At 44.6% G+C, this 26703-nt stretch overlaps 1 protein-coding gene across 2 annotated transcripts; it reads left to right on the top strand.

The window, feature by feature from the left end:
* Positions 1 to 465: 465 nt before the first annotated feature.
* On the top strand, positions 466 to 26703 carry SLC26A3 (solute carrier family 26 member 3). 2 transcript variants are annotated; one of them, XM_027793800.2, is made up of 21 exons: positions 466 to 1216; positions 4740 to 4939; positions 5748 to 5887; positions 5985 to 6095; positions 6183 to 6340; positions 7522 to 7686; positions 8370 to 8522; positions 9306 to 9388; positions 10348 to 10495; positions 10627 to 10740; positions 10847 to 10924; positions 11358 to 11453; positions 12431 to 12537; positions 12808 to 12877; positions 12966 to 13058; positions 14419 to 14514; positions 15145 to 15378; positions 17047 to 17101; positions 17592 to 17737; positions 18543 to 18608; positions 19217 to 26703. In XM_027793800.2, exons 2-21 carry the CDS (start codon positions 4809 to 4811, stop codon positions 19238 to 19240), a joined length of 2268 nt encoding a protein of 755 aa, XP_027649601.1. In that variant the 5' UTR covers positions 466 to 1216; positions 4740 to 4808; the 3' UTR covers positions 19241 to 26703. The 2 variants fall into 2 exon arrangements, with proteins under 2 accessions (XP_027649601.1, XP_055663681.1); XM_055807706.1 differs by lacking the exon at positions 19217 to 26703 and having other exon boundaries at positions 18543 to 19097.

The raw sequence follows: 26703 nt of genomic DNA, 5'->3' as shown, positions 1-26703 counted from the left end.
CTCCTGAGTAAACAAGGTGCCCTCTCTCACGCTGTCCCCTTCCACCAGATGAAGAAAACTCTTTCTTCAGGGGCAGGGTCTGTGATTTCAAACCCCCAAAGGCTAAGGTTTCCAGCCCAGAGGAATGCCCTAGGGCACCTGGCACCCCACAGCCTTCCTGATACCGTGGCTATCAACAGCTGAAGCATTTCTAGGTGTTCATGGCAGTGTGACATATGAAAAGGGTGATAAGGATGGTTTTCTTCAGGGACCTTTGATGCTATGGTGTCCTCAGCACCTCAGCACTGAAGGTTTACTGCTCTCCTGAAAACAGAACACCTGAACACAGGGACCTGCAACTGAAGTTGTGGCCTGAGGCATCGAAATACTGTTTCAGCTATCTCCTTTGGTGGTTTTAGTGTCTCAGTGAAATGTTTACAAAGGCTCACTTCGGCCTAGGGAGAATGATTTCCCTCCGTTCCTCCACGGGCAGCAGAGGGGAGCAGGATCCCACAGGAGAGTCTAACCCACCTACGCCACATTCGTGCCCAACACTTGGCCGCACACGTGGTCTGCACCTTTCCACTGTCTGTCATGGGATGCCACAGCTGTCAGCTCCACCAAGTCACAGCTGCCCTTTGGAAATCCCTGCAAAGGCTGTTTTGGGCAATGATCTGAGCACGCAGGAATCCCTTCTGGAAAGACAACTGAGGGTCCCTTAAAGGTGCGTCAGGGGAAGGTTGAGAGAGGCACGCTTTGCCCAGATCTGGCATGCCCTGCGGCCCCATCTCCCTCACCACTGGCTCACACTCCTTCAGAAATGAAGGGTACCATAGCTGAGCTCTGGTCACCGCTTCCCACCATGCTCAACAGAAACCTGGCAGATGCACAGCGCAGGATTGCAACAGACAGTCCTTCTTATTCACCTCTATTTTCCCATATTAGTCTCTGCAGACCAATCACAAACAGTTCGCCAAAGTTAAGCAATATCACAGAGAACTTTAAGAAATGACTCTTATCATCCCTCCTGAGGATAGGCTCAATGGTCAAGGCCACAGTGAAATCTTCCTTTTCTTGTAAAAGTTAACTAAAGTTAGTTATTAAAGTGTTGCCAGTATTTAGGGAGGTTCTGAAATGAAGAACAGCACAAGATACCTGCACTGCCTCTGAAAATTTCAAGGATATCTTTTTCCATAAAATCTTGGTGTGGCTTCTTCTGAAGAGCTTCCTGTATCAGGTACAATTTTGACTTGCCGGTCAGGATATGGGATATGTGAAGTAATGCTTATAAATGAAAAGTGTCTAGTCATATGTTGTTTTTCTTGTAAAATGTAGAAGTTTTCCTTGTGGAATTTGTCTGTATTTTTCAAATGTTTGTATTGCAGAGCTGAGTTTGTGAGTGCGTATACACAGATTGAAAAGTAGGACAAAGCATGTTAATATTTAATTATTCAGTTAAATTTACCAGATTTTTGTGTACTTCTTAGTCAATATTTAGGATAAATTAATAAAGAGAAAAAAGTATCCCTTTGTTAATCCCCTCAACAAAACGACACATGTCAAAAATATGCATTGCCGAAGGTTCACGGATGCGGGGGATTAGTAGTGGAGTTACATTTTTTTTATGTGTGAGAGATGGTAATGCTGTTAATTGCTGGCCCAGAACAGGATCAGAGGCTATACGGAATAAAACCGAACCAGGATGTTATCTCTGGGGTTTCAGTTCAGACCTGGTCTTGGTCAACAGTGAGTGAAAGTTGTTACCTACCACTCAACAGCTGTGCAGTACAAGCTTGGTCTGTGCTCCTGTTCCCCATGTGTGAGTGGACACATTAAAGAAGTAATCAGAGGAACTGTGCTAATTAGTGGTGTCCCACAAGGAGTCCAAGAACTTCACGATGGGAGCACTCTGGAAAGGCAGTGTGCGTTGCTGGAGTACGGACCTCTCTTTTAGGGGGTTTGCGGAGGACGTTGGCCTCCACTACACTGCTACTCATTACAATATCCCCACTTTCTTTAAAGCATCTTAAGGAAGCAATGGTGCCAACAGCCAAATAAAACCTCCCCATGCAGAGGGCACCCTATCTTTCTTAACATACAGGGGAAAAAAATGAGAGTGAGCAAGAGGAAGGCAATACCTGGCTGAAGTCACAGCTGCCAACAGAGCCCGTGGGAGAGGGAATGAGACTAGAAAAGCTCAGCTAGTGGGGCAGGTGACTAACAGCAGTGGTCACCTAGCTGCAGCAAGGTACCACACCATATGGTCTCATTTACCTGCCAGGAGGCAAGTTGAAGGCACCTTCCACTGTGCTTCAGGCGCCCAGGCTGGTTTGGTTAAACTTAACTTGAGTGATGCCTCATGACACCACAGTCTCTAGAGCAGACTCATGGTTCAGCTTGATGAGATTCTCAGGGCGATGCTCCAGGTCTCCTTCTGCAGCTTTAAGCCATCAACCCGAAGATAACCTGGAGGACAGCCAGTAAACTGGGGTTCCTAGCAGGAGGGAAAAAATACATGCAAAATACTTACACCTTCCACAAGACCAGCACTAATAAACCAAAGGACATTCGGAGAGTTGTAAAGAGGCATGTTGTACATTGTCTGAGACTGGGGTATCAGATTTGTCCTGAGGAAAGAACAAAGGCTGGGCAAGGGGCAGGAGTGACAACTGAAGTATTCACAAAAGCTACAGCAGCTGCAGCACTGGGGATAATCTGAAACGAAAGAGTAACCCACGCACTTTTTGCTTTTATGGCTTATGAACATTTCATAGGGAACAAATAGTGCCTCGTGTGCCCTACAACGTAGTGAACAAACCTATTCAACAGGACTTTCAGCAATATTCCTTTCTGCAACGGGAAGTCTATAAGACTGATACACAGACCAGGAAACAGAGCAATTCTAAAATCTTTAATAGATGAAACTTGTTCCTGCAAATCTAAGCACACTCTGATAAACTAAATAAACCAATTTTTTCACTGAAATTTCATCACCCTCAGGTTTGGAGCTCTGACGACAACAGAGAGGGTGACGGTAGTGTACAATTTCAGGATCAGGGTTTGATGTTAACTGACCTTGGATCAGCGTCTTGAATGAGCTTAGATTTTGAGTTTTAATATGTTAGAATAATTACCTGCCAGTTTTTGGAAAATGTTACAGGTCTAATTTTTTTAATGTTAAAACAGATAATAAAAATGTTTAATCCATTGCCAAAATAGTGATTTTTTTTGTGGAAAAACAGCGTATCAACAAAACCAGCATATCTAAGAGGTTCATCTGTCATTATTTGAACTTCTACTCATCCATTAATTTCCCCAGAACAAACTAGGAGGAAACTAAAATGAAATCACTTGAAATAGGTCAATAAAGGGCCCTGAGCTGTAGCAAAGTTTCAGGATGGGATTCACATTTTAATGCCAAAATTGCCATAGATTAAAAGCCTTCCATCTGTTCATAATTATGCAAAATGCCTTGTGCCACTTTAAAATCTGTCCTGTGATCTCTCCAAATATTGAGTACACAAGAACCTGAATCAGAAATGCACATAGGCTATTTCAGTGCGAGTCAGGTGATAGACCTGGGTGAGGAGCTAATGTCGGTTGGGCATCTCTTGCAAGCCCACCAGCAAGCACCAAGGCGCCGAGCCGCATTTGTGCTAGCGGAGAGAAAATGCAGAAAAATGCTCTATTATCAGTGTCACAAAAGACTTTTTACTTCCCACAGTACATCTTTGTCTCTGAGTCGAAAGAAAATAGAATAGGATAGAACAGATTAGTTCCGGTTGGAAGGGTCCTACAGTGATCATCTGGTCCAACCATGGCTACCAAGAGCAAGTTCCACGGCTCCTGTCTAGGACTAGTACTGTTTTAAACATGCAGTGGTGGCTGCAGCAGAGAGAAATGTTTTAAGATAGTACATCTATTTAAGTTAATTTAACATGGAAAGAATGTGGGGATAGAGAGAACACAGTAGGCAGCACAGTGATGCCATTAATTAATTGCTGAAAAATACCCAGTGGTACCGACTGCAACGAATCTTGAATCTTCTGATGTGTAACGTGGACTTCAGGGGTCATTTCTGGAGTGACTGAGGAGAGTTTCTATTCAGCACAGACATGCAGACACGGGTTGGGAGAAAGCAGAAAACAGTATTTAGGTCAGACATTGCAAAAATTGTTGGTGAGCATGAAACATAGGAGAAGAAGCCCAGACAACCTGTGGAAATAAATCTTACAAATAACAAGCAGCAATACCGTGCTTTTTTACTACTGAGCCTAACCTCCTCATCACACAGACCTGAGCTGAAAGATTCAGCCCGGTCTCCGAGTATGAGAGAGGATGGCTGAGCCCTGCCTTGGCTCTGCCTTTCCCCTCACAAGTCGGCGGGTTTCAGCGAGATCCCAGCCCTCCCAGCAGTGCCACAGGGAGAAACCTCTAGGGATCTGCTTGTTTGTTCTTTAAGAATTTAGTCTCTCTCGAAGGAGGTGGGTTTTGGTTGTAGATGGCTGGCTTTGAGATAAATTAACTCGTAATCCATCTTCTCCACTTTTTGGCTGCATCTTTAGAAAGAAATAGAAAACACTGCCCTGCAGTGGGAGGAGGAGGAGGGCAGGACAACATCTTGGCAAAGTGAGGCGGGTGTCTCAACCATCTCTCTTTTGATCTTCAAAGGTGGTAATGCTCAGCTTGGAGTTCACTCTTCTATGCCACGGCCACCTGCCCCGCAGTACATAAGGAGCTAACCCTGTTCTTCATTTCAGGTTTTTAAGTGACTAAGGCCAGAAAGAAGCACACACGAGTCACCATCTTCACCTGATACTTCAGTAGAAATGGTTGAACCTGTGGGCAACCACTATGTTGTAGCCAGACCTGTGTACTCAGAGAATTTGTTCAATGAAGAGCATGAGAAACTGCACAGATACCATAAAACCCTTTGGGATCACCTGAAACTCTGTTTTCGGTAAGGGTTTTTTTTATTATTTTTAAAATATAGATCTAAGAAACAGATCTTGAGCTGCTGTTCTTGGACAGCATGAACTCCATCCTGACAACTTCCACCTCAGATTCCAACAAAGCAAATTAAAGCTCATTAACCAAATGCAGCATCAGATTTTTTTGAAGAATTTTAGCTGCTATTACCCTTAAAAGTCTTCCTGCAGTTGTATCCCAGGCAGCTTCTCTTTTCCTGGGCGCTTGGCAGCACAGACTCTGGGGAGACCTTATTGCAGCCTTTCAATACTTAAAGGAGGCTTATAAGAAAGATGGAAAGAGTCTTTCTAGTAGGGCATGTTGCGATAGGACAAAGGGTAATGGTTCTAAACTAGAAGAGCCTGCATTCAGCTAGATATTGGGAAGAAATTTTTTTACGCTGAGGGTGGTGAAACACTGGAACAGGTTGCCCAGAGGGATGGTAGATGCCCCATCCCTGGAAACATTCAAGGTCAGGTTGGATGGGGCTCTGAGCAACCTGACCTAGTTGAAGATGGCCCTGCTCATTGTAGGGGGGTTGGACTAAATGATGTTTAAAGTTCCCTTCCAAACCAAACTATTCTATGAAAATTTTGGTTGGAAGGGACCTCTGGAGGCCATCAGGTCCTCCTTGAAGCACAGCTAGCAGAGGAAGTTGATCAGGGCTGCGTTTGGGTGAGATTTTGACCTCTGGCAGCCTGTACCTGAATCCTCCCCCCCTTCATTTCCCCTCTGTAAACAGGCTGTGACTCAGCCGACCCGTTTACCGACAGAGCTCTGTCCTCTTTGTGTCTTTACAGCTGCTCCCCACAAAGGGTCAAAAAAATTGCCTTGGGTTTTTTTCCCATCACCTCATGGCTGCCAGCATACCGCTTCAGGGAGTGGATCCTGAGTGACATAGTCTCCGGCATCAACACGGGCCTCGTGGCTGTCCTGCAAGGTACCTGCAGGAAACGTGCCCTGCCGGGCTAGGGGCGAAGGGACTGCTGCTCCCGCCTGCAGTACACGTCACCTTCCCCGGCCCCCTGTCCCCACAGGTCTCGCCTTTGCTTTGCTGGTCAATGTCCCCCCTGGTTACGGACTCTACGCGGCGTTTTTCCCTGTCCTGGTCTATTTTATCTTTGGCACATCCAGACATATATCAGTGGGTGAGTTCAGGCACGCCGCCCACCCTCCTCACGGCTGAAGTACGCGCTGCCCCTTCGGGTCTCTAACGAACGCCTTGTGCTGCTCAGGTCCCTTCCCCGTCCTAAGCCTGATGGTGGGGGGAGCTGTCACCAGGCTGGTCCCCGACGACAGCGCTGCAAATGGCACTTCCACGAATCTCTCAGCAATAAATGAAGAGAGGGTGATGGTGGCTGCATCTGTAACCGTCCTTTCTGGGGTTTTTCAGGTTGGTAAACAGAGGTGTGTGTGCCTACACACGTCTGTATACACATATATGAACAGGTGGAGGGCAGACTGACCTTCCTCTTCGGTTTCTGCTTGGCATGGTCACCAAAGTGATTCTCTGCCCCTTCCCACGTAACTGACCTTGGCCCACTGATTAGGAGGCATCTGCCCCCCTGCAGTGACCAGGCACTGACCCATGCTGCAAAATCCTGGGTTTGACCAGACCTGCATCTACAGCCCACACAGCTGCCCCCCCACCAGCAAACCCAAAGCTGCTGCATAGGAAAAAAAAATATTTGTGAGAGTAATGCAAGTGATGCAGACACACCAAAAGGAATAAAAGCTCTGTCTCATAAATGCCAAAGAATTTGGATTTGTCCTTTCAACAACAACAAAAAAAATTATCCTTACTTCCTACAGTTCCTTCCTTCCTAACGTGTAACGTTTGTGCTTCATGAAACACTGGTACCATGTGAAAATATCGGTACCGAAAACCCTGACACTAAGGCATTGCAGCACAAACAAACTAGCAGGCTGCAACAAGGCTTTTACCGTCTGTAAGATTCTACTGCCCACACCATTTCTCCTTCCTCCAGAGGTCAGGTCAGGTCAGGTCAGGTCAGGTCAGACCAGACCAGACCAGACCAGACCAGACCAGACCAGACCAGACCAGACCAGACCAGACCAGACCAGACCAGACCAGACCAGACCAGACCAGACCAGACCAGACCAGACCAGACCAGACTACTCCTCCCCCATCCAACCCCCTCTCCCACACTCCTCAGGGCTGTTTAACCACTTAGCGGGAACCAGCTACAGCTGCACATCGTCCATGTCAATCAACCCACTGCCTCTGAGGCGAGCCCACAGCTGCACATTATCAACGCTAATCAGCCCACCGCCTTCAGTCCTCTACACTAAGGAGGTTTATTTTAGCTATAAAATACAAATAATAGGTTTTAACTGCTTTAGTGATTACTCTTACTAGTGTTATGCTCCCTGTTGCTAAATTTCAACTTTGATTGCAAATCTGATGACACTATCATCTGGATCATCCTTAACCCCTGGACATATGGGATTAGGTGAAAATCTTTGTTTCCATTAAACACGGTTCTCTTTGTCACAGAGATTGCTTAAAAGCACAAGGAAATCCCACTGATGTATGGTCATTTTGCATTTCAGTTGCTCCTGGGAATCCTCCAGTTTGGATTCATCGTTATTTATCTATCACAATCGTTAATCAGTGGTTTCACAACTGCTGCAGCTATCCATGTGGTGGTGTCTCAGCTGAAATTCATGCTTCAGCTACCTGTCCCTGGATTTAATGTACCATTTGGCATCATCTATGTGAGTGAAAGTGTTCATTATTTGCTAATGCTGTTGAAACCTGGGATGTATATCTGACTGCAAGGCAGTAATAAGAGAACTCAGCATAAAAACAGCCAAGCAGGAGGAAACACAAGAGAAAAATACAGAGGATGTGTTATTAGCATATGACCAATCTTTAAATTTATTGCCAAACACCAAGTTACACCCCTTGGGCTACTTAGATAATATTTTCTACTGTGTGTTGGTGTATTTTAATTGTGTTCAGCTTTGCCTCAAGCATTTAATTATTCACTTTTACCAGGCTGGTATTATAGATATTAAACTTGGATATGACTCTGTGAGGGCTGTTGGATGACAAAGGAAGAAAGACAGGGAAGGGGGAGCGGAGAGAGGCACCTGCTCAGTAATTCCATTGCTCACGTTTCCTATCGTGCACGTGTGTGTTGCTCCGATCCTCCCTCAGGGGGTGCCAGGAGGAGAAGGTCAAGAGGCAGTGGAAAGGGTCTTTCACAGAGGCTTTTGTCATTTGGACAGTGCACACGCACATTTTCTGGGGCTTGCAGTCCACACTGTGCCACAGGGAATAAATCCCAACTGTTGCAATCCATCCTCAGAGCGATACAGGCTCTTCTGGAAGGGATAACGGTACTGTGCCAGGACACTATTTCTAAAACACCCCACGTTTCTTCCTGATTTTGCAGACTCTGGAGAGCGTTTTCAGCCAGATCACAAAAACAAACGTCGCTGACCTAGTCACATCCCTTGTTGTCTTACTTATCGTGTTTGTGGTGAAGGAAATGAATGATCGATACAAAGCAAAGTTACCAACTCCCATCCCGATCGAACTCCTTGTGGTAATGGTCACTTGCCTTTGATTTCGCAATGGCTCCACCACTATAGTGATATGGGAAGCAGAGTTTTAACTATTTCTTCTCCTGTTCTGCATTAAAAGTTGGGTTATCATTTTACCTATAAGGAAGAATTGGCAACACTCACAGGCTATTGCGAGATGTTTTACCTCTACTAAAAAGTTTTACCCTGCTTAGCTGTTCTCGGCTGAATACATCTGTAGCGAGTAAGATGTTATATGAGTTTTTCCCTTGGATGAAACTGTCTGTGACACCAGCCAGCTGCAGTCCCACAGCTGGCCTCTCTCTGAACCACACCAGCCACTGAAGTCCTGGCCATCCATGGCCAAGCACAAAACAGATTTGCCCTCCAGCAGCAGAGAGTTTTGCCTGCCCTGACCAGCCGTGGGGTGGGGGCAGCCTCTCACAGGGGCAGCAAGCTCCTAAAGCCCTGGAGGATGTTGCTGTAGATGCAAGTAGCCCTTGTTTTCCCCCGGAGTTATTACGGCACCTTGTTAGAAAACACCTGGTTTGTTGGGTGGGATGTTCTCTGTTGTTAGTGAGATATTCTGATATATGCTCTGTGTGATTTATGAATTAAACCCGCGCCTGTAAGGTGGTTCAGGAATGACATCTGGACAGCAAAGAGTTGTGCAGACTCTGGGCATAATTCTGTCGCTAGTGATGAGACTGGAGGGTGCCTGGGAGAGGGAAGGTAATGGGGTTTAATAGTTTCTTCACACTCTGGCTGGAATGTACCTAATGGAGATGGGGATTTTTACCTTTCAGACAGTCTTAGCAGCACTGATTTCCTATTTTGTTAATTTTGAAGAAAAATTTAACGTAGCTGTCGTCGGAAAACTTGAAGACGGGTAAGTGATTTACTCAAAATTCACCAGTGGAGCAAAATGTTGTCTCTAGTTTGTCAGCGTTAAATCAGTTCAGCTATGATTCTGATTAAAATAACTGGCTTCATTTTCTTTCAGTAGGTAAATAAACATTTTGCTCTCAACAATATAAGGAAACACTTTCAACAGATAAAATTACTCACTAGAGCACACCTACTCAACAAAGAATACACTGCGACATGAAATAATTGCATGCTTCATTTTCTAAGACAGCTGTGGAGCAGGAGGTTGATGTTTGTCCCTTTTAGTGAGCTACTCAGTCCTGAACCCCTCAGTTTCCCCTGAAGTACATGCACAGTTCAGCAGCCACCACCAGCTCTGGGAGGCCACCAGGACACTGCACAGTACTCCTGCCTGGTCCCATGACTGGCCACCAGCATCTCCCCAGGCACCATCAACCCCCAGAGGCCTCAGCGTCTGCTCCTCCAGAAGCACATCCATATAGAGACTACATCCACATATAGAGTATATATCCATATAGAAAGTACATCCAGCTATGCCATATTACCAGACTTATTAAATATTTGCTTAGGTGTCTAAAGTGCTTCAATGAGTCACACGGGGATTATTTTTTTTGGTCGTAATTAAGTGAAATCCTTCTGTGTGTGCATTGCCTGTGCAAGGGCCTCAGCGCTGTGTGAGATCTGACATGTCCAGCTAGAATGCAGAACTGTGCATGCACCTCAGACAAAATAAGCTGTCGCTGGCCCTGGCCCAGTAAACGAGACACAAGCTGAGCCAAATGTGGCCAGAGTCCCTGTCCTGAGTAAGGATCCCCCAAAGTTTTATAGAATTCAGACCTGCAATTCTGTGTCGCATGTCTCCAAAGTGCTCCGTCTGAGGTGGACCACTGCCTTGCTCCCTTGCTTGACAGCTGGTCTGCTTAGGCATATCCTTTACGAGCCGAGCTTTTTGTTTTTCAGATTTCAAGAGCCTGTTGCACCCGATGTAGGTGTCCTCCAAAAATGTATCGGCGACAGCATTTCCATCGCAATTGTTGGGTTTGCAGTAGCCTTCTCCGTGGCTAAAGTGTATTCCATCAAGCATGACTACCCAGTAGATGGCAACCAGGTAGGCAAATCACACATAAATCAATACCATGTGTTTGTCAATGGGAAATAAGTAATTTCTGGAATGCTTTGCCTTGTGAATAACAGTCATGAAACAGCTTTTAAGAACAATCTCTTTTGTTTTTATTTCAGGAACTGATTGCCTTTGGGCTGGGTAATATAGTTGGTGGTTCATTCAAAGGATTTGCCTCCAGCACTGCTCTGTCGAGATCAGGGGTGCAGGAGAGCACAGGAGGCAAAACACAGGTATAGAAGACAACAGATTATGATGGCATTTAATGCAGGAAAGCTCCCCCTATTTCCCATAATACCTGCAGATAATTACTTACGGTGGAATTGTTCTCTCATGCAGATTGCTGGTATTATCTCAGCTGTCATCGTCTTGATTGTGATCTTGGCCATTGGATTTCTCCTGGCACCATTACAGAAGGTATTCACCAGTTTCACCCAGTGCTTCCTCCTGCTTGCTGGAGACAGGACTGTTCTAGGAGTCACTGGGAGTGTTCATAGGCTTCAGTGGGAGCCAAACAGGGTTTTGCATAGCTTGGTTCTTCTTCTCAGATCATGACAGAGAGGACCACTACACCTGGTCCCTCAAAGGGAATGCAAGTGCCCAAACACCAAACATTACAGCACCAGCTTTTAGGTGCCCAAAATAAGTGGGATTTGCAACCTCAAGTCAGATACCTGCACTGCACCACAGCTAGGGGGGTTCCAGGGCAGCAATACACCAGGAGGAGTTCCCTGGCCTTTCAGCTGCACTTTGGCCCTATTTGTATGACCTTTTTTTTACTTAAGCCTCAATGTTCAACATTTTCTTTCTTTGCTTTAAAATCCAACATGTATTTTTGTCTTTTTAACAGTCAGTCCTTGCATCTCTGGCTCTTGGTAACTTGAAAGGCATGCTCATGCAGTTCAAGGAAGTAGGCATCCTGTGGAAGAAGGACAAGTATGACTGTGTAAGTTGAGTCCCACAAGCATTCAGGAATGAAGCACACTGGAAAAAGTCATCTATTATGCAAATTTCTTACAGGTTGTTCCTTTGTTATACCTGCCTTCACTGAACAGAAAGTACAATAGTGGAGTGCCTTTTTTTGCTTGTATAGCCCTTGCTTGTGTTTTACCTTTTGTCCCACCTATTTTGAGTTGATTCTCTCACCTAACTTCATGTTCATCCATTTCATCAGAATATATTAAAATATATTTCATTACATAAAATCAAATATAGAAGGCAGTTACAGAAAATGTCTAAATACTCACAGTGTTGGCCATGCGTTCACATTCTCATGCAGCCTGTTAGATGGAAGTTACACAGCAAAAAACAAGTGACGACCATGGCTTGAAGGGTTTACTCCAAATGGTAAAGCTTGTGGCTGGAGGGCAGGACCGCGTACTTCTAATACTCAGAAAGTTTAGGCTCCTGCCCTTCTCACCAGCCAGTTTGTTGTGTTCCTAAATGGTTCCAGGCCTCAGTTTTCCCAGCTAGCCGTTATTTACCACACAAAAATGCTTTGAGATCTGTGGTTAAAAAATGTTCAGTATTATCTAGTCATTTGTGCTTATCAGTCATGTACATTCACAGCACCTACATTTGCACATTTACTTCTCTCAGCTTTACCAGGATCCTGATTTACTTGTAACCTTGCCTTTCTGCTGGATTCTTGAGTATTTAGTGAACCACCTATAGAAGATCCACACCTCTGTTGTTCTAAGCCTTGATTGTATAGGAATTGTCACCCCTAGAAACACCCCCTGGTGCCAGTCATTGAGTCTGACCCCGTGTTACAAGAAAATACTTTAGGAAACACGAAGCCCCTCACCAAAGGCAGGTGGACAGCCCGGACCAGATCTGAGATCTGTTGCTGCTCCCACACTGTGCTCCTGACCCAGGTCCTCGACATGCTCATAACTGCTGCCACCCACCTGCTCGTTACAGGTTATATGGGTGGTGACTTTCTTAGCTGCCGTTTTTCTTGGCCTGGATATCGGGCTTGCAACCGCCGTGGCATTCCAGCTGCTGACCGTGGTGATCCGCTCCCAGCTGTGAGTACCTGTTGGATGTGGTTAAAAATATCTTTTTTCCTCCTGTTATAAACTAACTCCCCCTGTACAGAGAAGGCCTACAGTCACGTGCCTCTGAATGTCCAACAACTGTGCATGGAAAATCAGTTTCCAGGCATAAACCCTTGGATGTGGGGTCCCACTTCAGCCTCACACTGCAGCTGAAGTTGCTTTCTCTGATCCTTCCCTTCCACCAGGCTTCAGTATAGAGTACAAATAAGTGTGTGTGTGTGTGTGTGTGTTTGTTCACAGTCCAAGCTGCACCCTTTTGGCCAATGTTGGGAGAAGTAACATCTACAGAAACAGGAAGGATTACACCGATGTAAGAAATGTCGAGTTTCTTCTATTATCTGTTGCGTTTGTGTTTCTACAGCAGATGTTGTTACTGATGCTTTTGCTTCATTGTACAGATCTATGAGCCAGAGGGAGTGAAGATTTTCAGGTGCTCGTCTCCTATCTTCTTCGCTAATATTGAATTCTTCAGAGAGAAACTCATCACCGCTGTAAGTGTCTGGGGCTGTCGTTCTGAAAATATAAATTGCACAACACATTAAGGTGAATACAATTTCCCACAGTCAGTCCACAGTTCAAAGATGAAATTTTCATGAATTATTCAAATATTGTTGCCACTCCTGTAATCCCATGTGTACTTAAGCAAGAGAACAGCCTGATTCATGCTGAACTTATATCATAACAACTTATATACACATTTTAAGTCCTTTAGAAGGAAGTAGTACAAACATAGAGACTATAAAGGGGCATTATTTTATTAGCATTTCTATTATTTATACCAAATAAATGCTAGTTTACTCATCTCGCTGCAAAGAACGTAACCACAACAGTCAGAAGAAAAGTTGAATGAAATCACGCTATCAAAGATGTCTTCATGTCCTCCATGACAAACAGGGTGAAGGCAGCCAATCTTTCTGTAAGCAGCACAGCCAGCCGGGACCCTTGAGCCCTCACCATGCCAGAGGGCCCCGCCATCCCTAGGCTGAACCAAAGGTGCCCTCATAACCTCCCCTTCCTGCTGCTCTTAGCAGGGAGTCGATAAGCAGTGGCTACCATGAGCTTGGGTAACGAGTAGTTCATTCTTCACAGGAGGGACTGAAACTGGCAGAGGAACTAGGGAATCCGAGACAGTCGGGTCTCCGTGTGCTTGGCTTTCACCTCGGAAGAGCCTGAAGGGTTTTCCCTGTGAGTGCAGATGCTCACACCACTCTCTTTCTTTACAAATATGAGTACTTCTAACACCTCCTGCCTCCACCCACTAGATTGATGAGGCAGGAGACTTGCAGGAATTTAGTGTTTTCATAACCCTTATTAGCCTAATTCACCTGATCTGATGTCTAATTTTGTTAAAACCAGCTAGGAAGTTCAGGAGACATATGCAGCCAGCATGATCAACTTTTTTTCTTCTTCCAGAAAATAAAAAGGATGGGTACACAACCCGTGCTGCAGTCAGGTGCCACGGAGCAGATACGACCTGTAAGCTCTCTGATCTCGGCCATCTGGGTGGCCGTCTCCATTACAAAGTCGAGTAGGACACACTCTGGGCTAGCCAGCACTGTACCAGCCTGCTGGAGTTACTGGCCTGTGCCACAGCATTGTCACTGCTGTAATGCTGTCCATGCTGGTGTTGTAAAGCTAGTACAGATGGGCCTGCCTGGCTCGTAGTCATACCTGTAGACATCTTTCCAACCAAGACAAAGAGCCTTGTTTGAACTGATGAAAAGTAGTAGGCAACATTAGGTCCAAACTATGCTCGTCCTGATTGTAAAGAAAAGCCACGTACGATGTTGTGTCCTTCTCCTGGTGCCATTGTTTGGGTTCTTTTAATTATTCAAAGTGCCGTTTCTGCAGGTTGGCTTCAACCCACTGAGAGTCCTGAGGAAACGCAATAAAGCTCTGAGGAAGATCAGAAAGATGCTGAAGAAAGGAGAGCTGCAAGTGACACCCGTATGTAAGGCAACTCCATCTGGGGGGCAGTTAAGCAACCAGCTCCCTGGCTTGACATGGCAGAGAAGTGCCTCCGCTCCTAATTAGATATGCTGTTCTCCAAGTTGCCACTGCATGACATAAACGCATTTCAAAAATAAGATTTTAAATGGCTCTCACAGTTAGAGACTTACAGCTTTACCATGAGCAGAGCTTGTATGTGTCCACTGGAGTTTCATTTGGCATCAAATGGCAGAATCAGATCCCACAGAGGTGATGTTCGTGCTACATTAATGGTAGGATAAAGCTGGGTTTCTCCCAGCACAAATCCTGCATGCTTTTTGTCAACTTGTTCCAAAATTACTGAATTAAAGCATATCAGACAATTGACTTCAGGGAATAATAGAAAGCCATCATTAACTGATTATGATAATGATTAAATGACTGATGAGAGGAAAGCCAACATTTCCAGACTCCTCCAGACAAAGGACAGAACTTTTTCTAGCGTAAAGTGCACATGGGTCCTGCTCCATCTCATAGGAGGATCAGCTTTGCATTGCTACCGCTCTTGCCCTTGTGTAAGATGCACTACTACCCTGGCTGGGTCTTAAAAGGAAGTATTAACTACGACACTTTTCTCTGTCAACACAGAAAGGCTTGATTTGCACGGCTAACCATGCACATGAGTCAGATGAAGAATTAGACAACAACAGGATAGAGGAGCTGGACCAGCCCACCAACATGACAGATTTGCCCGTTCAGATCAACTGGGGTGGTGACCTCCCCCCTGGCATCACTGTGCCCCGTGTCGACATCCACAGCATCATTCTGGATTTCTCATCCGTGTCCTTCCTTGATTTTTCTGCCATGAGAGTCCTCCAAAAGGTAATTGTAATTCACAAGACAAGTTGATTATATGAAAGAAAAACATGTGACTGCAATTATACTTGAGATATGCTTGAGGGAAGGGATGGCACCCAGTGAGACCTTTGACAGGCTTGAGGAGTGGGACAATGTGAACTTCATGAAGTTCAACAAGGTCATATGCAAAGTCCTGCACCCGAGTTGGGGCAACCCCCATGGTTGGGGCATGAAGGAATTGAAAGCAGCCCTGAAGAGAAAGACTTGGGGGTACTGGTGGATGAAAAATTGGACATGAGCTAGCAATGTGTGCTCACAGCCCAGAAAGCCAGTTGTACCCTGGGCTACTCAAAAGAAGCGTGGCCAGCGGGTTGTGGGAGATGGTTGTCTCCCTCTACTCAGCTCTAATGAGACCCCACCTGCAGTGCTGTGTCCAGCTCTAGGGCCCCAGCACAGGAGCAACATGGACCTGTTGGAGAGGGTCCAGAGGAAGGGCACAAAAATGATCAGAGGGATGGAACAGCTCTCCTACGAGGAAAGACTGAGAGAGTTGGGGTTGTTCAGCCTGGAGAAGAGAAGGCTCCGGGGAGACCTTGTTTGTGGCCTTTCCACACTTAAAGGGGTTTTATAAGAAAGATGGAGAGAGACAAGGCCTGTAGTGACAGGACAAGGGGCAATGGGTTTAAACGGAATGAGGGTAGATTTAGATTGCATAGAAGGAAGCATTCTTTATTATGAGGGAGGTGAGCCCCTGGCCCAGGCTGCCCAGAGCAGCTGGGGCTGCCCCATCCCTGGCAGTGTTCCAGGCCAGGCTGGATGGGGCTTGGAGCAACCTGGTCCGGTGGCAGGTGTCCCTGCCCATGGCAGGGGGGGTGGACTAAGATGATATTTAAGGCTGCTTTCAACCCAAACCGTCCTGAGTCTATTCTGTGTTTCTAGCCCGTTTTTAAAGGAAGACATCCCTCTATGGATTGGAAAGTCAGTGGCAACCTTTGAGTTTATGTGAATATTTAATGTACATTTTCCATAGAAAATGTTTAGGAAATGGATTAAATAATAAATCTGAATTTTCTTGGAATTAGAGTGTTGGCTGTGGCACCCTTCCTGCACCTGCTAAGATTTTGGAAAGCTTTACAGAAATGTACCTATAAAATACAGCTTTAAACACTTGGCTGGGAGTTGGAGCACTGGAGTTTCATTTCTGCTCCTGCTCTCACTTCCCTGGACGACCTTGAACAAAGCAATAAGAACAATATTTTCAAACAGCAGTAGCTAAAGTTAACTATCTATAACCACATAGGGTGTGTAAATTTATTTCCACTGGAACTAAGCACCTGCCACATCAGTGGGAACTGTAGTTCTGCTCAAATTCCCAGTTATAAAAATCTCTCCAGAAAATTTTGGAGTCCTAGTTTCATCATGTGTCGAGTAGGTACAATAAAGCCATACAATTTATGAAAGATCACCTTTATCAGTATGGACTATGGCCCCTTTTCAAAAGGACTGGCCATCCCTGTCAGCAGCCCTGTGAAGAGACTATCCTACCTCTTGGTGCAGCAGTTTAGAGCTGCTTACCATCGTACATCTCAAATATCTGAAAGTGGTTTGTATATTTGCTATGGCTGATCACCATAATGGCTGATATCAGTAAAAAGAGCAGTATCTAAATGGTGCCTCCTTCTGGTTTAACAGACTTTGAAAGAATTTGTCCGGATCGACATTGACATTTACATTGCAGGGGCACATGGTGAGTAAGTACTTGCCTTTCCACCGGCATCGCCATGGATGCCTCATCCCACCGCCCTTCCCTGTCTGCCACTGAGCACAGCTGCAGAGGATCACCCCAGTTACACCTTCCAGTGCTGTACAGCGAGCAGACCCAGCTGAGCAGAGGTGTCACCCCTCCCACGCTGTCCCAGCAGGCTGGGACCACGTGTGACGGCTCGTTTTACCTATGGCCACCACTGTGCTGTACAGCTCTGGGGTATCGGGCAGCCTGGGTTAGGCATTAAGTAAGAAATGGGGCTCAGATTCCCTTCTGCCTGGCATCGAGCAAGGCAGTACCGACGATGTCGCACCCTCTCCACATCAGTAAAGAGGAACCCATCTGCTCTAATAAATAGAACAGTGCAGGATACCAGCAAATCCTGTGTTTACTCAGTGGACATGCTCAGGATATACAATTCCCTTCTCAAGGCCTGCAGGTCAGTCTGTGCTTTCATTTTGTTCCCCCACAGAGGGATTCCTGGAAAAACTGGAGAGATGTGCATTTTTTGATGAGGAGATTAAGCCATCCGTATTTTTCCTCACCATTCATGATGCAGTTTTACACATTTTGCTGAAGAAGGACATAGCCAGCTCCCCCAAATTAAAGCTCACGGAGGTAAGACTACATACAGTTTTCATCCTTTGCTACTTTAGTGCCTTTACACTATTCGCAGGCATGCAGCAGTGCCCTGCATAGCTAGCCATGTGCCCTACACCATCTCTATATTCAAAAAGTTAATGACTAAAACTCAGCTGGTCTCCAATATATCTGGAGAGCAAGACTGGCCCCTGGTCCAGGTGCCCAGCCAGCCACTAGTGAAAGCAGTGAATAATTCCCACTGGAGACTGGCCTGGCTGTGGACATTGCTTGAAGCCACCTCCCTGGGAAGAGCACAGCGTGGGGCACAATCCCAGCTCATCCGTCAGCAGTCCTCTGTCGTCACCCGTCTGGCAGGGACTGCTGCATACGCTGCAGCGGCTCTTGCAAGGCAGACTTGATGTGCTTGCATGTAGGCTTCCCAGGACTGTCTGCCTTCAAAAGGAATGCTAAGGTAGTGCAGATAAATTAGTACAGCCACATTTGGCGATGGCCTTTCTGGGATTGTTCTTAAATCAAGAGCAAGAAAGGATCCTGTGTATGTTAAATCTGTTTAAAAGTACCAAACCTAGAATGCTACTCACCTGGAAACTGTCTAGTCCCACTTAGCTGGAGTGGTCCAGCTCCTCTGCACTGACCCAGAGACCTGGCAGGGGGCATAAAGGGCTGACAAGTGAAAGCTTCCCTCCTTCCCAGTCAAATTCCCAGGTGTGTTCCAGAGATTTAAAAAGCAAGACCTTCGTCAATGTAAAAAAAAAAAAGGAGAAAAGAAAAAAAAGAAGCAATCCATTTGCTAACCCACAAATTCTTGCGTTCGTTGCAGGAGAAGGGTAGTGGCAACAACTACATCACCATCCCCAGCAATGGACTGCGCAGCCGGGAGTGCGCGGTAAGATTCCCATCTCCGGTAGCGGTAGCGGCACTCCAACCACAAGCAGTGCAGCCCCAGAGGCTGCTCAGGGGAGCTACTGGGTCAGATAAGAAAAGCATCTTCATCCCTGAGCTCTTGTGTCAGCCCAGGGCACAAAGCATCCAGCCAGCTTATTGATAGGATCTGACCTCAGGCAAACCTTACAGGAAGAGTAAGAGGCTTGGGGCTCGGCTCACAAGCCTTGTCCTGTGCACCGAGGGTCTGCAGAGGGAAGGTGGGCAAAGGCCACCTCACCAGGCTCTCACCTGGCCTCCTCACCTGGCCACAGTCCCCCCATGATGAGCTCACTGCTAGAGTGTCCGTGTGGCAGAGACATCAGCATTAGTCCCATTTATCTAAATGTCTCGGGAGAAGAAGAGTCTGGAGTCAGGGATAAGACAGGGACACACAGCTTTTGTCACGGACTTAATGAGACGGGCAGTATCCAGCACACAGCTATCCCATCAGGAGAAAATGTCAGACCACAGCCTTCCCACACAAACACTTCAAAGGAGCAAATTCTTACATATCACTCACCAGAGGGCTCCTTACAGAGGGTGACATTTATTTCCTTTTATTTCATGCAGATTCCAGCAGAAACAAAATTTTAGATTTAATTTTCTAAAGATAATATCCTCCAGCAACACCACGTCACTTACAGAAGATGAACGCAGATACAGTGGTGAGCATGAAGACAGAAGGATAGTTTTAAACACCTTAAGAAGCATTTACTACATGTAGTTATGTTTCAAGTTTTGGAATGGCCTTGTTAGGCTTTATGCGTCTCTGTAAATACAGGAATGTATTTATGTACATATATGGAGGCTAAAATCACAGAGATTTTCTTATTTCATACCTTGCTGACACCCTACCCACAGAGCTGAAGAAGCAGGTAATGTTAACCCTATTTGCATATACTTGTACATATATCTATATTATCCTGAGAGTTTGTAGACAACCTGTACAGTTACTAGAGAATATATAAATATTTGAAATCTTGTAATTTATAAGACAGAAATAATAGTTGGGAGTGATATTTTATCTTCAGCTTGTATATAACTTGTATAAAGTTTTCCTGATGGTTTGTAAGATACCTAGTAGACCGAGTTACTGAAGTTGTTGCAGGTCCCTGCCATGAGCATAGCATACATAGTGACTAACGTATCTACTGTAAAACATGAACGTTGTTACGGCAAGATGCAGCATTTTCAGATCCAGACATGACTCATTGATTTGGTTTGGGCTGATACAAAGTGCACAAGAGAAGATACATTTATAGCGAACTATTAAATAATGATTTTGGTAACTAACTCTGCATTGCTCGCTGCATTTGTCAATACACCATCGAGGTAGCTCGTGACCAGTGAGACCCAGCCTGTGTCCTGCAGCGAGTGGACAGATGTGCTGGCCCCTGAGCTCGGCTGGGGGGAGCGGTGGGTGCGGAGCTGCCAGGCGGGCATGCTGGATTGCCCAGGTCTCTTAGATGGGTGCACAGAGGACTTTAAAGGGTCCACTCCGATACTCCAGCCTGCACAACCGAGCCTGCACAACCGCCATCAATTAACTCCTGCTGGAAGTCTACAGCTTGAAGATAAACTGCACACGCCTTTCAGAGAAAAAAAAACAACCCATGCTCAATGTAGGGGAGCCAAGACAGTGGGTTGTTTGACACTGATAACGTGCAGCTGTGGCCTTGCTTTGACAACGTGCAGCTGTGATCCTGCAGCAAAGAGGTAAATAACTCTGAGGAAGTGTGGGAGGGTGAAGCAGAGACAAGGAGGAGTGTGGTCTGGCCTCTGGAGGATGATGAAACAGCATGGACAGCAGAGAGTAGCCTGTGGTGGGCAGCAGCTGGTTGCGTGGACAGTGGAGTTTGACCAATGGTAAAGCTTTTGGCAGCGTGTGTACAGTGCGTAAGCTTATGGAAGCTGTGGCTAGCTAATAGTAAACGTCTTTGCTTCACCGTCCTTGCAAAGTCCTTGCTATCATACGCCACAGCCCAAAGTGGCAGAGCTCTTAATTTAGCATAGCAACTGCTGAAGGTATGAAAATCTTCAGCCTAGAGGAAAATGGAGCCATCTTTGGAGTCTAAAAGAAATAGCAGTCTGAAATCACAAGAGTTTTTTGTTTTCAAGTCTAGTTTTGACTTTCAACCAAGCTGGGGTGACCAGAACCATGCATTTGGACTTGTAGCAAAGAAGGGCCAAAGGGAAGGAGAAAGTCTTCTGGGCAAATTTTTATCTCCATAGTAGGCAGGGCTTGAAAACAAAATTTGAAGAAAAAACAATAGAAATAATACATTATTTATTATATATTGTAACAGAAAATATGTATAATCATAGTATGAGTTTTATCTCCGTAGTATGCAGGACTTGAAAACAAAATTTGAAGGAAAACCAGACAAAAATTAGTGGGGAGAAATTCCACTTGCTTTTATAAAAGGTACATATACACATGTAACATCTAGAAAACTGAGCTCCCAAAGGGAAATGCCATAGATGTCGCATCTCTGGACCTGAGCAAAGCCTGCCATGCCATGTGGGCAATTTTTAATGCCGCTGGAGAAGATGAGATGACTAAAGGCACTGAAAGGCATAGAAGGATCGTGTGAAAGAGGAGGTGACAACTAGGAGCTCCGAAAGGTAAACACCAGAATGGAGGAAGAACTACTCTGTTAAATATTTTCTTTTAAAAAAAACAACAAAAACCCACCAAAAATCTGGAGTTACTTGATTAAATCTGCTAATGATTTATTTTTTTGATTTAATTTTTTTAATTAAATTACAATTTAAATTTAATGATTTAACACCAGCTTGGAAGATGGCGTTAAAGCGAGAAGGCTTTGAACACAGAAAGAACGAGGTAAGCTTGAAGACTGAGGTAAGAGAAGTTTGGCATTCAGAAAACACAGGCGTGTATTTGCAGACGAATGACAAGCTGTGGTTCTGCGGTGGGTGATCACAGACTCAAAACGGTGCGGGAGACAAGGGAGACATGGCCTTCGGTGGCCATCACAGCAAGATGTTCCAGGCTGCTTTCCGCAGGCACCAGGCGGAGGGTGGGCAGCTGTGCTAGCCCTCTGCCCTCCTGAGCACGCCGCAGCAGGCGTAAGTACCTGTCAGCTGCCAGCCAGCACAACAGCGCCCAAAGCCAGGGTGTCACAGAATCGCCTTTCTAATGCAGCCTTGCAAAAACCCCAATATTCTGATTATATCGGAACAGATTTCTCCAGCAGAATGAGGAAGATACTAGTGCTGCTGTGTGATGCACAGGGGAGATGTCACTAAAGACTCTGAACTTCAGTACTGAGCCCTCCAGTTCAAGAAAGATGAAGTCAAACGGTGATTAATGAGGAAAATGGCCATGAGAATCTTTGCGGAATGGAGAGTCTGTACCTAAGGACTGGCAAAAAGAGATGCAGATACATCAGGATTTAACTTAAGAGAGGAAAGGCTATTTTCCTATAAGGAAAAAAATAATAATGTATAAACTGGCCAAACATAAACATAAGCTAGATATAGAAGATGGTTCCTAATTTCCACAGTGGTGAAATAGATAAAATATTAGAATAATAGGAGCAAAAGCCCTAAACTACTTTTAAGATAGGGCTTAACATATTTATGCAAATCACGATGCCACATCATTCCAGTGGAATCCAGACTTTCTGAGTCAGTCTGTTCTTTGCAGTCCCGTGCTCACATGCACCTATACAGACTCAGGCAACATCCCCAGCAAAAGCAAGTCAGGCTGGTGGAATACCACATATCGCACTTCAAAACCATACTGGATTTGCTGACAGGTTAAGAAAAAAATATTCTTTTCTAAATGGCCCTCCTCAGAACGATTCACTCCAATGCTAATGAGCCTCCTGACACAGCACAGTGCCCCAGAGCACAAATCCCCCTTCTAAAACCACTCACCATTTCTTAAATGGACATGATGCCTAGACAGCCTTAACCAGAGAGCCTTGCGCTTCCATGCCACACAAACCTACCAGCTATTCGCCATCCTCCTAAATCACCCTACCCATTTTTTAATGTCGCCAACAGCAGCATTGTATTTCTGATGCTTTATGTGATTTCCCCCTCCAGGTACTGGTTATTCCTGCATTCAGCTCTCTCTTACTCTAATATTGATGCTTCCCTGGGCAGTTGACCCTTGTGTAGATTGTAGCACTGTCACCTTGCTTTGTTGTGGGATATTGGTGATGCAGATTTACTGGTTTATTCTTGAGCCAGGGACTTTTGGAAACCTAGATATTTATTGGTCTTCCACTGGGCACTGTCGCTGCTCAGTTACGAGCAATACCATGCACCACTTTTTAGTATTTTACTCAAGAATAAGCTAAAAGGCAAATTTCATACCTGCTTTCTTTTTGGAGAGCTGACAGGTGTCGTGTTAATTCTTCATCGTATGTCCTAAGCCTGTCTCTCCTTGGCACAGTGCAGGTGCTTGGTAACTAAGTAACAGGGATTTTACCGGCAGCAAGAGGAATGGAAAATACAGAAGCCATGGAGCCTGTGATGTTCAGGCTTAGTCTCAAGCCTGGTTTTCACTTTGCAGTGCAGAAGAGGTTGCCTGTGTGAAATAAGACAAAAAATTCAAATTTATTCAGTTACTCAAGGTCTTGAGCCCAATGGAGAAAGCATTATAATATGCAAACCCGTATTTTTTTCAATTTCAACCTAAGTTTCTGTTAAGGAAAAAGTACATTTAAGTACACCTTCACTGAAAAGAAACATCACTCGGTTCTCTGTTCCTCATCCCTGTGCGGAATGCACACAGCTTGCTTTTCTCACTCTTCTTTAAGCATCTGCTCCCTTCTGCTTCCTGAGAAAATGCCTGAAAGTTCTGATCCAGAAATGTACAACTCTCATTAGCACTTACGTGATTTTATAGGAAATAATGCACCATAAACTATCTTGGAGCAGTGTTCAAGCATTGGTCTTCATAAATAAAACTGAAGAAAACTCGTTGTCGACTGACATAATCACATCTATTTAAAATCACTCATTTTGGATTTTTTAGGCAGTTAAGACGAAGTTTGTTTGTGAAACATTCCTGCCCACTTGCACACATTGTCACTCTTTCCATTACCAGAAGATGTTTGTTACAATCTAGCACTTGAGAATCACTTGTGTTCTATTGTCAAAATGAATGATTAAAGTTTCAAGATGACTGAGCTAATTTACCAGCTTCCTGCTGCTATTCCACCCACACCTTTCTGGATGCATGCTGGATTTTTTTAATCTTTTGATCTCTTGTACTCATGAACTGAGTCAAAACTGACAACAATTAAAAAAAAAACCCAACCAAACAACCAAAAAGTTAATGCCCCATATTCAGAGAACAAGGAGATACAATTCAGAGTAAGAAAAGTTTCTAAAGTCACTCTGTCCTATGGCTCAGCCAAGACTGAAAGGAGCTTGAAACTTCATTATTCTCACATTGCCCAAACAAATGCAGCTAACTACACTCCACAAACTGGTCAGAATAAATCGTCAGCGTGAGCATAACATACCTGAACACAGCAACGAACCTCATCATTGTGAAGGCACCATTACTATGAAAGGATGACAACAATTGCTAAGAATTGCTTTTAACACCATGAATTAAAAACCAGGGGAAGTACAACTAGTAAAATCCTGATGTTTCCTTTAGAAATGTAGACAGGATGAAAACGAATATAAACCTTGCAAATTTCTCTGCTGCATTGGGCCCTGTAGCGTCATATAGATGAAGAGAAGTTCAAACTCTTATCCCATACATTCAACACTATGTTGCAACCGCAACCCGCTGTGCTCCTCTGGTTTCCCAGGCTTGACAGTACCCCCTGACACAGCCCTGTGCGTGCTTTTGTCAGCAACACAGCAATGCAGGCAGAGGGAAACAACACATCATCAGCACGGGTGTTACAGAGCAGGAAACATTTTAAGAACAGAGGGGTGTGTTCAGGCTCGGTCCGCAGAGAAGGCATATCTGCAAATGTGCTTTTAAGAACACTTGACTTCATGGAATGCCAGAGACAGGTTTTTTTTCTCCCTTGCTATGTGTGCAAAATCTAACATGGAATGAATAACGGGTTACTCCCACTTTGGTTTTTAACAAATGGAACTGGACACTCCTTTGAGAGCAGTAAGTGAAAAGAAGTGCAAACTCCATCCAGTAAGGTTTTCTAATTCTCTTGGATCAGACTTCTTAAAAGTAATTCAAATTTTTCATTTTTCTTTTTTAAAAGGCATGAAAAACTTAAGACATATACGTAACCAATCTTTATGTTAATAGCGCTTATAAAAACCCCACCAAACATAAAGTACACGTTCACACAACTAGCCTCCTTGTTGTGAAGTATGATGCATGGTCGCAGGCAATCCTTCAAGCAACATTATAGATGGAATTGAAGATCAAGTGTAAGGAGACAAGCATCTAAACCATGGATGTTTTCAGGCCATCTGCTGATGTGCTTTCATTCCTTCCACACTGAACACAAACCTTCACCAAAATCCTTTTTGTTCCCTTATGTGGCATTATTAGAGGAACCTACAGAAGCTGACAAATCTGAATGTCATCAGAATTATCTTCAAAACTTGAGATCTGCTTGGCAATGCTTTGGGAGGGAGACCACTGCCACAGACAAGGATACTTATTCAAAATAAACATAATTAATTAAATTTAAACGTTTGTCTTTACAGGAAGGCATAAGTAGGAATCCAAAGAATTCACAAGTACATCTCACCATTTCTAAAGACTGCAAATTACACAATTAAATACAATATATGAATTTCTGAACTTCATGCCGAAATGATCAGGTATTTTGCATAAAAAAGCCCAATCAACCAACTGAGCAAAAAAACCAAACCCCCAAACACTCCAAATCCCCCATAAACAAATCAAAAAGACTGTGAACATAAGATTTTGACCAATACAAACATTTTTTAACTTTGTAAATATGAAAGCATTGACAATACCCTTAGTTACATAGGTATGCTTAAGACTTAATAAATAAAAAATGGATTTAGGTCTTCCTATACAAGCTGGACACAGAAATTTGACCCAAGCCCAAGTCCTGCCTACGTAAGATGACTTTTCAGCACGTCCGCTGTCACAGACTTTTGATCCATGGTCACTAAACAATTCAAGGGACCCTACTGGTCTTTTGGGCAATTTGTCACTTTGTATGACGTAAGTCACCTTTGCCTCAAATACAAAGAGAAAAAAAATCTCACATTTTCTACAATGACATACATTATGTTTTGTGCTTTTTGATAGAGCAAAAGCTGCCATTTTCCCTTAATCAATTCAACTGCCTCAGCACTTTCCAAAAAGCACCTTCTTGACAACTTCAGCTACCTTGGGACCCAGAATTATTAAAGCTTGAACCTTTCATCTGCTTTGCAACAGACTGAGTAACACATAAGTATGCAACCTGACTTATAGAAACTAGCGTGATGGAAAGAGTTGCCTAATTTCCTCATCGCCTGTGACTGACAGGTAACGGCTGATCTCAGAATGTCTTATTTCCAAAGCAGAGAACAGTGGCAAGGTTGATGGATCTCCCTGCACAGCAGCCTGCCACACGCTGTCCTTGTAAACCTGTCCTGCCTTCCCAGCCTAAACCAAATGCAGCTGGTACCCAGACCCATCACTAAATCCGTTTAAAGCAGGCGTATCAGACCCAAGTTTGGCTTTGCTGTCAAAAGAATTAATCAGACATACAGATGTCCTCCCAGACGAAGATACATGCTGCAATATAAATGTGCCCAAGCCTACCGCTTCCCAAACAATTTAACAGTGACAAAAGGGTGTCCTTAAAGTTCCTCAAGTGTTTAAGCTACTGAAACAAAATAATGATGGCAGTCCTCTTCACCTTCATCCACACTGAAACAGTACATTTTCGACCAACTTCATACCACAATACACTATTACAATCAGCCTCTTTTCCTTCGCCAGTGTGTTTTATTTAAAATGACTTCAGTTTTCAGAAAAACCAAAACAAAAAACTCCGTCTTAGAGAGAAGCATATTACAGCTGAGCAGACTCTTAATCAGTTGACACTGGCCATCTGTAGATCCCA

The sequence above is a fragment of the Falco peregrinus genome, chromosome 6, assembly GCF_023634155.1.
Source record: "Falco peregrinus isolate bFalPer1 chromosome 6, bFalPer1.pri, whole genome shotgun sequence".
Lineage (NCBI taxonomy): Eukaryota > Metazoa > Chordata > Aves > Falconiformes > Falconidae > Falco > Falco peregrinus.
This window is presented reverse-complemented; position numbering and strand designations above follow the sequence as displayed.

Bases quoted from the DNA above. Each gene is read 5' to 3' on its own strand.
- SLC26A3 (XM_055807706.1), top strand. From the start codon at position 4,809: ATGGTTGAACCTGTGGGCAACCACTATGTTGTAGCCAGACCTGTGTAC. The intron at 13,059-14,418 runs GTAAGTGTCTGG...CCGTTTCTGCAG, and splicing joins GAGAGAAACTCATCACCGCT to GTTGGCTTCAACCCACTGAG. The intron at 17,102-17,591 runs GTGAGTAAGTAC...GTTCCCCCACAG, and splicing joins TTACATTGCAGGGGCACATG to AGGGATTCCTGGAAAAACTG.